Raw genomic sequence first — 9,946 nt, forward strand, 5'->3', positions numbered from 1 at the left:
TGCAAATAAACCACTAATTTTAATGATGTGATTGGCCACCGATATCCTTGTAGCTTGTTCCTTTGCGACTCTTAGGTGAAAGACAATTTCGAACCTAACATCACAGCGTCGATTTAAGATAAGACCTCGATGATATAATTCATAAGGATATCAACTATAAAGGGCAGCCATTTTGCGATTTGCTTTTGCAAAATTTCATGAAAAGAATATGGAAGAATAATGGTGGCAATTTGACTGTTATTATTCTCCATTATTAATATTAAAGAAATTATTATGAAATTACAAACGATTATTTATCTAAAAAAAATTTAGATCTTATTACAAAATGCCTTAAAACGAAGACATTTTTTTTAACGGCCACTTTCTCGATTTCATTCCTATCAACTATAAAATAAAATAAAAACACTATACAATTTCCAATTTTTATATATGAATTATATTTATTTTATTAAACATATCATATCACAGGGATAAACAATTTTAATTATTTTAATTTAAAATACATAATATTTATCAGCATTTATAAATGTTTTGTTGTTGTTTCTCATTTTTCTTATATTATCTCAAATACATGTAATACATATAAATTGCACATAATAGTAGTAAATTTTATACTACTATATAGTCATGTTATATGAACAATGCCTAACAAAAAAACTTTAAAAAAAAAAATAAATCTAAATATTTTCTTGGCGAAAAATTAACAATGAAGAAAAATTCGTACAGCAGTTTAGCTTAAATATAGCCATTACAAAAATATGCAATTTTGTGAAAACATTTGTTTGTTCGTTATTAAAAAAAAAAAATTAAAAATATATTTAAACTTATATTAAAGGGGAATTTTTTAAATAATATTTATAATAAAAAACTGATTCTGACTCTTGATTGGTTCATGTATATAATAAACAATTAAATGAATTTTTTGTTATGAAATATTTCAAATGGAAAAATGTGTAACTAAAATTAGACTAAACAATAGTATTAAATATACTTAAAATTAAAAAAAAAAAATAATAATGAATGCTGTCATGTCATGAGATGTGTGTGTGTGTGTGTTTGTGTGATCTCTTGATTAGCCTTAATGTTATGTGGTATAAATGATAATTTGTTTCTTTTATTTTATAGACCTCAAAAATTGATCACAATTCTTTGTTTGTGTCGTTGTGATATCTTTAATAAATTTAATTTAATATTAAAATTAATTAATTTAATTATCCATTTTTTCTTTAGTGATCTATTTTATCTCAATCGCCATGTATCTCTTGCTTGGCTCTGAACTTTGAAATGACATTTGAATGCTGTAAATGATTTTTTCTTTGATTTGTTGTTTGTTTTGTTTTATAATTAAGAAAATAAATAACTTATATACTAAAACATATATTCAATTTAACAATTGTTTTTTTTTTTTTCATTTAAAAATATAAATTAATAATTGTTTGCTATTTTTATTTCTATAGCTGTGTGAACTACTGTTACATCTCTTCTTAAAAGAGCTGATCTGCCTTATCTTCTCTTTCATTGGAAAAGAGTTATTGTTTTTATGGAACAAAAACAAATTTAACTCTTTCTCACTTTATTTTTTAATTTGAGAGTGTTAGTGCAGCAGACTGGCTCTCCATCATCTCTTTAACAATTATTCAGATATGTAGTTAACTTTGAGGCATTTCACGGGCACGCACTGCAAAACAAAAATAGAGAGGAAAAAGAGAATGTTGATTATTTTTTGTTTGAATAATGGAAAAAATAATAAAATAAATAGTGATAATAAAAATAAAAAAAGAAAAAATAATGGAACAATTGACTAAATAAAAATTGTACGTTATTTGCTTATGACACGTGAAAGGGCTACCAAGACTTAAAATACGGGCTTCTAAAAAAATCGTCTGTTTTCTATCTATAATACTATTCCCATAGAAGACCGAATAGAAGTCATGTAAAAGGTTTGACCTTTGGAAGAACTTATTTAATTTATAAAAGTCCTCTTAGATTAATGCCCGTTGAAGAAAACCTATGTAAGCTTTCTATCTGCAGAAGTCATAAAAATCACTTTTTTATATAAATACCCATAGAAGGCTGTTATCTATAGACAATATATTACATAGACCTGCAGGGATTTCTCTGACTGTTGAAGACCTTTAGAAAATCTTCTATAAATTTATGAAGTCTTCTCTGTACATGATATCTGTTGTCATGGATTCGATGTATGGAACACCTTCCAAGCACTGTACTCTATTAAGAGACCCTAATCAGTTGTTATATCTACTTAAAGAAACAAATATTTCGATATGAACATTTCATTTTTGTCTATTATAGATAATAATTTTTTATACTAATAAATATTGCATATTCATATTTAATTCGATGTATGGAACACCTTCCAAACACTGTACTTTATTAAGAGACCCGAATCAGTTGTTATATCTAATGAAGTCCTGCAAAAGTTGATCGATTTATTACCTTTGGAAAAGTTCTACTATATAAAAGTTCGATTTACGCATGTCCGTCCGTCCACGTATTTTTGTGAACAAAGTACAGGTCGCATTTGGATGAAATTTGGTACAGGTCACTTATTTGGCCCAAGGACGAACCCTATTGAAATTGGCAGAAATCGGTTCCGATTTAGATATAGCTCTCATATATATTTTGGTCCGATTTAATGTAAATGGTGTACTAAAGTCCCTATATATCTTTCGTTTTGCACGAAATTTGGCACAGTCTAATGAATTAGATCTAGAATGATGTGTGTAAAGTTTCGTGAAAATCGGTTCAGATTTAGATATAGCTACCATATATATTTTCGTCCGATTTAATGTAAATGGTGTACCAAAGTCCCTATAAATCTCTCAATTTGCACGAAATTTAGCACAGCGTAATGAATTAGGTCTAGAACGATGTGTGTTAAGTTTCCTGAAAATCGGTTCAGATTTAGATATAGCTACCATATATATTTTCGTCCGATTTAATGTAAATGGTGTACCAAAGTCCCTCTATATCTTTCGATTTGAACGAAATTTAGCACAGAGTAATGAATTAGGTCTAGAACGATGTTTGTTAAGCTTCCTGAAAATCAGTTCAGAGTTAGATATAGCTTCCATATATATGTTCGCCGGATTTTATGTAAATCGTCCACCAAAGTCCCTTAATATCTTTCGATTTGCACGAAATTTGGCACAGAGTAATGAATGGTATTGAATGATGTTTGTTAAGTTTCCTAAAAATCGGTTCAGTGTTAGATATAGCTCCCATATATATTTTCGTCCGATATAATGTAAATGGTGCACCTAAGTCCCTATATATCTATCGATTTGCACGAAATTTAGCACAGCACTATGATACAGCTTCTATATCTGACCACATGGAAAAATTTAGTATCGGTTGCAGAATGACATGTTTATGGATCAAATTTTATTTTACTGATCCTTTAAAAATCCGACGTCTGTTCGGATTTATCTGTTGAATATACCCAAAGTGGTGAAGGGTATCATATAGTCGGCCCCGTCCGACTTTACTACTTTCCTTACTGGTTGTCGCTACATCCTTGCATTCGGGAGATACAGTACATTCTTTCTAAAAAATAAAAGCCCAATATCAAGAAAACCAAATGCGAAATCGAAGAAAAATCATTTTAAATTATTCTCTATATTCTGTTTACAAGAATCAAAAATAATTCTGATCGCAGAATTCGTACATTTCGAATACGAAGCGATTTAAATGGACTGTATACACAAATTTGTACTGTACATATTTTTGCCCTCTTTCTATATAAAAAAGCTCATAACTTCACCAAAAATTTGAATTATTTAGATTTTCTTGTGATATGTTTCGTCCATAATCAGGTCTCAAAAAAGTTTTTTCCCCTTAATGAAGTCAGTATTAAAAGCTTATAAGCCCCTTTAAAAAAAACTCCAAAAGAAAACAGCTTGCTATACTAGAAAGATCTTCTACATATATGAAAACTGTACAATCTACTCTATTTATAGAATACCTATAAAAAGCTTTTTGGACATTAAAGCTCGTCTAAGATATAAAATGCCAATAACAACTTTTTTGTATTTAAAAACATTCTTTGGGGATTTCTTATAAATTAAAAACCTGTAAAAGCTTTTGAATACATACAAAAGCTCTTGTTGAAGCTATCCTAAAAATCCTTCTATGAAGGATTTTTCTTAGGCGGATTCCATAAAAATTGCCTTCTATGGAATGAATGCCTATAAAAGCTTTTGTAACAAAGGATGCATATGAAAACTCTTTAATGCAAAGAAAACCTACAAATCCCCTTATATATACGAGGAACCTATAAAAAAGCACTTTATCTTTAGCCAAAAACTCCACTTCTTCCAATTAAAAAAAAAACAACAACATTGAAATAAAATTATTTCTTTAAAATTTTTAGACATTAACGCTCATCTAAGATATAAAATACCAATAAAAGCTCTTTTGTATTTAAAATCAATATTTGTAGTTTTCTTATAAATTAAAAATATATAAAAGCTTTTGAATACATACAAAAGCTCTTGTGGAAGCCATCCTTAAAATCGATCTATGAAGAATTTTTGTAGAAGGATTCCATAAAAATTTTCTTCTACCGAATGAATGCCTATGAAAGCTTTTGTAACAAACGATGTATATAAAAGCTCCTTAATGCAAAGACAACCTACAAACCCGCTATTTATACGAGGAACCTATAAAAAGGCACTTTATCTTTAGCCAAAAACTCCACTTCTTCAAATTAAAAAAATACAAAATTGAAATAAAATTTTTTTCTTTCAACTTACTTTCCAATGCATACACCATGCCCATTATTAGCAACAGAAATATTGTACTCATACTAATAATTAATACCGTCACTTGGCGACCACGATCACATAGACCCTTTTTGGTCTTCTTATTGGCACCAGCCTCTCCATTAACCATTGTAAAATGCATTGAGCTAGCTATGGACACCGTGTCCAAATCTTTGGTTTTAATAAAATTCAAATTGGGATCAATATCGATGGCTGTGTGTTGGTTTCCGATGCCATGCGCCGTGGCGGCGGCGGCGGCAGCAATATTATCCGTTTGATCCACATCCGCAACATATGCACCCGAAACAGTGGCCAATTGATATTTGGCATGCTGCTGATCCCTTTGGCGGGCGGCAGCATGCAACAAATTTGCACTGTAAACGGAATTGGGTGAGCGGGTGTTGTGACGGGATTGTTTTTCTTGTTTGCGTTGAATTTCGGTCATGCGTTCTAAATTTGCTGCTGTCAACAGCAATGAACCAGATGCCGCACTCTGTAAATGAAATCGATTTTTAATGAAAAATGCACTATGTTTTGAGAAGTGCTTGTGTTCTTACTCTTGTACTATTATTACTATCATTGCTGCCCTGCGAGGATCTGGAACCCCGTTTATTGCCAATGATGTGTGTTCCGACCACACTGACAGCATGTTGAGGATGTTGTTGCTGTTGATGATATGAACTCATTTCACTGTTACGTCTACTGCCACCACCACCAGAACGCCCTCCTTGCCTCTGTGCCGACTGTGTTGTGTCGTCGTAATATTGTAGCTCTGTTTGCCGATAGTGTGTGGGCGTTAGCTTTGATCTGTGGCTACGCTGTGTTGATGATGCCGATGACACAGCAGATGATGCGGAGGATGGTGAGAGTGAGGCTCGTGGTATGTGCCAGTAATCATTCATCTGTAATGAGAAAAACGAAAATAAAATTAAGAAAACTAAAATTCACAAAAAAAGAAGAAGATGCTGTGTGTTATGTATTCGATTTAAAATATTAATGATATTAATTAAAGTGAAAAAAATAATCAAAAATAAATAAATGCGAATATGTGTGGGGAGGTAGTGTACTTAAAATACCACACACATTTCCATTTTGTAAGAGACATTAAAATTAAAAAAAAAAAATATTTCACATGGGTGTTAGTGAAAGGAACTTTATTTCTTATGTTATTTACAATAAAAAAAAACTGAAGTAGTCAATGGCAATTCGCGATGCTGCGGTGTGTGCGTGTTTGTTGTTGTAGGGTTCTTTTGTTTTTATTTGATTACATATTGATTGAGTTTGTTTCTTAAGTCTTTTGTTTTTTCTTTCTTGTTATTTGTTATTTTTTCTCATCTTAAGCGGATGTTATTTTTTTATCTGTTGGTATAATGTTTGTTTCTTAAGTCTTTTGTTTATTTTCTTTAAAGAAAATTATTTTCTAAGGGTCATTGAGTTCACTCTTGAATAATATATTGATTGGTTCATGCATAGAAAGTTTAGAAACTAAAATTTTATTGTATATATATAAATATATATATAAAAGAGATCTATATATATATATATATATATATTTTTCATGAAAGTATTTTCTTTTCTCGGACATCGAAGAACCAAACTACATTCCATTCCTTTGCAAAGTGAGGCTTAAGATCTTCAAAATGCCGAAAATAGGAATGTTACTGATGCAGTGGGGTCCTATCTCAAAACATAGTCCAATATTAACCCTACGGTCAATAACCGGGTACATTTGTACCTTTTTTTGAATAAAAATGCTGTAAAATGTTTAATAATGGAGATATTTGGATCAAATTTTGAGGAATCATTCTTGAGGTATTTTCACACATTGTCGAAGAAAAAAATTATAAATATTTTCCATTTTTATAATTTTTACAATTTTTTAAAGTTATTACCTACGTAGATCAATAACCGTGGTACATTTGTACCCATCCAAAGATAACTCTGTAACTCATTAAAAAATTGGACTATCGTGAGGTTTTTTGTTTTAAATTAGTCTATGCGGATCTGGTCTAGATGTAGGAACTCAAAATTATATATACATTAAAAGAATATATATTTAAATCCATGCTTAAATGATAATCTATCTAAAACAATCATAGTAAATTCGTTATAGCTTTCGAACGGGTTAATCTTTTTTAGTTATTTTTTTATTGGGATCTTATTTAGGTGTTCCTCAAACTTTCTGCAAATTTTTGTGGCCCTAGACAACATGGGGCCATCAGGGCGACTCGTGGAAGTCTGAAACTACCCTGGTTTTCCTTTGGTATACAGAGACAAAAACAATGATTATTGTCCGTAATTATCCAATTATTCTTCATACTGGGCCTGAAACTTTTTCTATAATCGAATTAGTCTGATTTATTACAATCATAAATTGGCGTAAATATATAAACTATCATTAAATAACGTATTAAAGTATTAAATAGTGTTAAAAATGTGCCAATCGCAATCTTTAAACTCATAAAATGTGAATAATTGGCAATAATAATTGTTTTAGTCCATGTATACCAAAGGAAAACCAGGGTAGTTTCTGACTTCCACGAGTCGCCCTGATGGCCCCATGTTGTCTAGGGCCACAAAAATTTGCAGAAGGGTTGAGGAACACCTAAATGAGATCCCAATAAAAAAATAACTAAAAAAGATTAACCCGTTCGAAAGCTATAACGAATTTACTATGATTGTTTTAGATAGATTATCATTTAAGCATGGATTTAAATATATATTCTTTTAATGTATATATAATTTTGAGTTCCTACATCTAGACCAGATCCGCATAGACTAATTTAAAACAAAAAACCTCACGATAGTCCAATTTTTTAATGAGTTACAGAGTTATCTTTGGATGGGTACAAATGTACCACGGTTATTGATCTACGTATACTTTTTTGGTTATTGATCGTAGGGTTAAAAGTTATTCCAAAAAAAAAAAAAAAAAAAAAAATGGAATTTATGGGCGTAGTGTAAGAAAACTGACCTATATTGTAAACTCTTTTGAAATAAGATCTGCTATTCATTGAGAACCTCCAATGCCATATTACTGAGAACTTGTGCGGCTAAGGCTTTCTAAATACCTAAAATCGACAGGGAAAGTTGCATAAAAATCTCTGCTATTCCCTGAGAACCTGAAATGCCTAAACCACACCATGTGTGGTTTATACTCTAAGAACCTAAAATGCCAAATTACACAAAGATAGATTGAACAATGCGGCAAAGAGGCTTCAACATATAAATATTTATATGAGGATTATGCCAAAACATGGACATGGATGTATATCCTCTGAGAAACTAAATATCAAGGCTATGTCCTGATTTAGATTAGGCGAGTTTACTTGCGGCAATTTTTAACGTTCTCTTTATACCCTACAGAACTATGTTGTCAGGGTATTATAGCTTTGTGCAGCCCCAAGAGTTTGTAACGCCGCGAAATATTGGTGCTAGACCCACCTTTAAGTATACCGATCGTCATATCTTGACTAGCTGAGTCGATCTGGATATGTGTGTCCGTCCGTCCGTCTGTCCATTATATTTTGTAAACACGATACAGGCCACAGTTATGGACCAATCTTCACGAAATTTTGCATGTAGGATGGGTTCTGTCCAATGTAGACGTCTATTGTTTTTAGTAAAGATCGGTCAATATCTAGGGGATGAAATGAACCAAAAATTTAATTTTTATTGGTTTTTCTGGTCGCGAATTTTTACATGGAGAAGGGGATCGGGCCAAAGAATAATATTTTGTAAACACGAGACAGGCCACAGTTATGGACCAATCTTCATGAAATTTTGCATGTAGGATGGGTTCTGGCCGATGAAGACCCCTATTGTTTTTGGTAAAGATCGGTTAATATTTAATATTTAAAAAGGGGATCGGGCCAAAGAATAAGTATGCCTGTTTTGATAAGGATCGATTAATATTTAGCGGGTCAAATGGATCCTGACTTTTGAGTGAAAAATTACAAAATGCGGATTTTATAGCGTATAGATTAACCCCTGAAGGACATAGACCCGAAAAGTTGTTGGTACATCCAAGGGCAGTGGTTGTCCTTTAAATTGACACCAAATATATGGTCGTATGTACTCAGATGTGGAAGTTACACTTAAATATTTACAGGTGCTTATGTATTCAGATAGTATTTAGTAACCCTTTACCACACTAGAGGGCGGAAATATAGCGATGATCGCTTTAAAATGTTCCATGATGGTCCAGTTATGGTCAAGGATAACGCCTACAATTTTCGGTGCCGATCAGATAATTCTATTGTGATGAAGTGGATCGAAAACTTATTTTTTTGTGTTTTTCGAGTCGTTCTATAGGCTTCAATGGGAATAAGAAGATCACAACACACGGTTGGGGAATCTGGACAAGTAATTAGAAGGGCTGTACTGAACATTAGTAATAATTGTCGGCCTCTAAATGGTCCAGATGGTTCAAAAAATCGCTAAATTTTGCCCATGCTCAGAATATAGATCCACAGAAAGTTAGTTTTTCGTGGAAGTTGTGTAGGGTATCATAGGGTTGGCCCCGTCCGACTATACTTCTCCGCACACTGGTTTTAACTTGCTTCATGCGTCTATACAAGGCAATTCGGTTTCAAAACTATTTTTTTACCATTTTGTGAATGTTTCTTATGTTCGAAAATGTTCTGGATTGGTATTTCAAATAACTGACACATCAAACAAAATACACAAAACGAATTGCCAGAAAATTGCCGAGCAATTTTTTTTTCATTTCTATTCCCCTTGCCCCTCTCTCCAGCAAACAAAGACTTGCCGCAAGTAAACTCGCCTAATCGAAATTGGGACTATGCACTTCAAAATATATACCGGACTAAGACATAGACATGGATATACACTGAAAACTGTCTGACAAGTATTATCTATACTCAGAGAGAGAGACCTAATACCAAACTCACAGAAATATAGCTTGAAAAAATTACGGCTAGAATCATAATTTAAAGAAATCGCTCAATGTAAAATTTTTGATACTCCGATTTTTAGAATAATTCCATTTTTCTTCAATAAATTGCAAATAAATGGCTATCTCGCAGCAGAGAACCCTGACACACCCTCTAAAAATAAATTGAATTAAATCAAATTTTATATCCAAAGGCCAAAGAATGTAAATATCACATCTCAGAGCTATTAACCTTCCGTGTTGTTGT

General features: G+C 31.9%; 1 protein-coding gene across 1 annotated transcript; it reads right to left on the reverse strand.

Annotated features, from left to right (window-relative positions):
* Positions 1–1,618: 1,618 nt before the first annotated feature.
* LOC133323887 (uncharacterized) lies at positions 1,619–5,686 on the reverse strand. The gene is made up of 5 exons (XM_061532789.1): positions 5,556–5,686; positions 5,342–5,483; positions 5,115–5,277; positions 4,776–4,997; positions 1,619–1,678 (listed from the first exon to the last, which is right to left on the reverse strand). The coding sequence occupies exons 1-5, from the start codon at positions 5,684–5,686 to the stop codon at positions 1,650–1,652; spliced, it is 687 nt and encodes a 228-aa protein (XP_061388773.1). The 3' UTR covers positions 1,619–1,649.
* Positions 5,687–9,946: the final 4,260 nt, after the last annotated feature.

This window comes from Musca vetustissima, unplaced genomic scaffold (assembly GCF_032173495.1).
Source record: "Musca vetustissima isolate MV318-11 ecotype Yass unplaced genomic scaffold, APGP_CSIRO_Mvet_v1 utg67438, whole genome shotgun sequence".
Lineage (NCBI taxonomy): Eukaryota > Metazoa > Arthropoda > Insecta > Diptera > Muscidae > Musca > Musca vetustissima.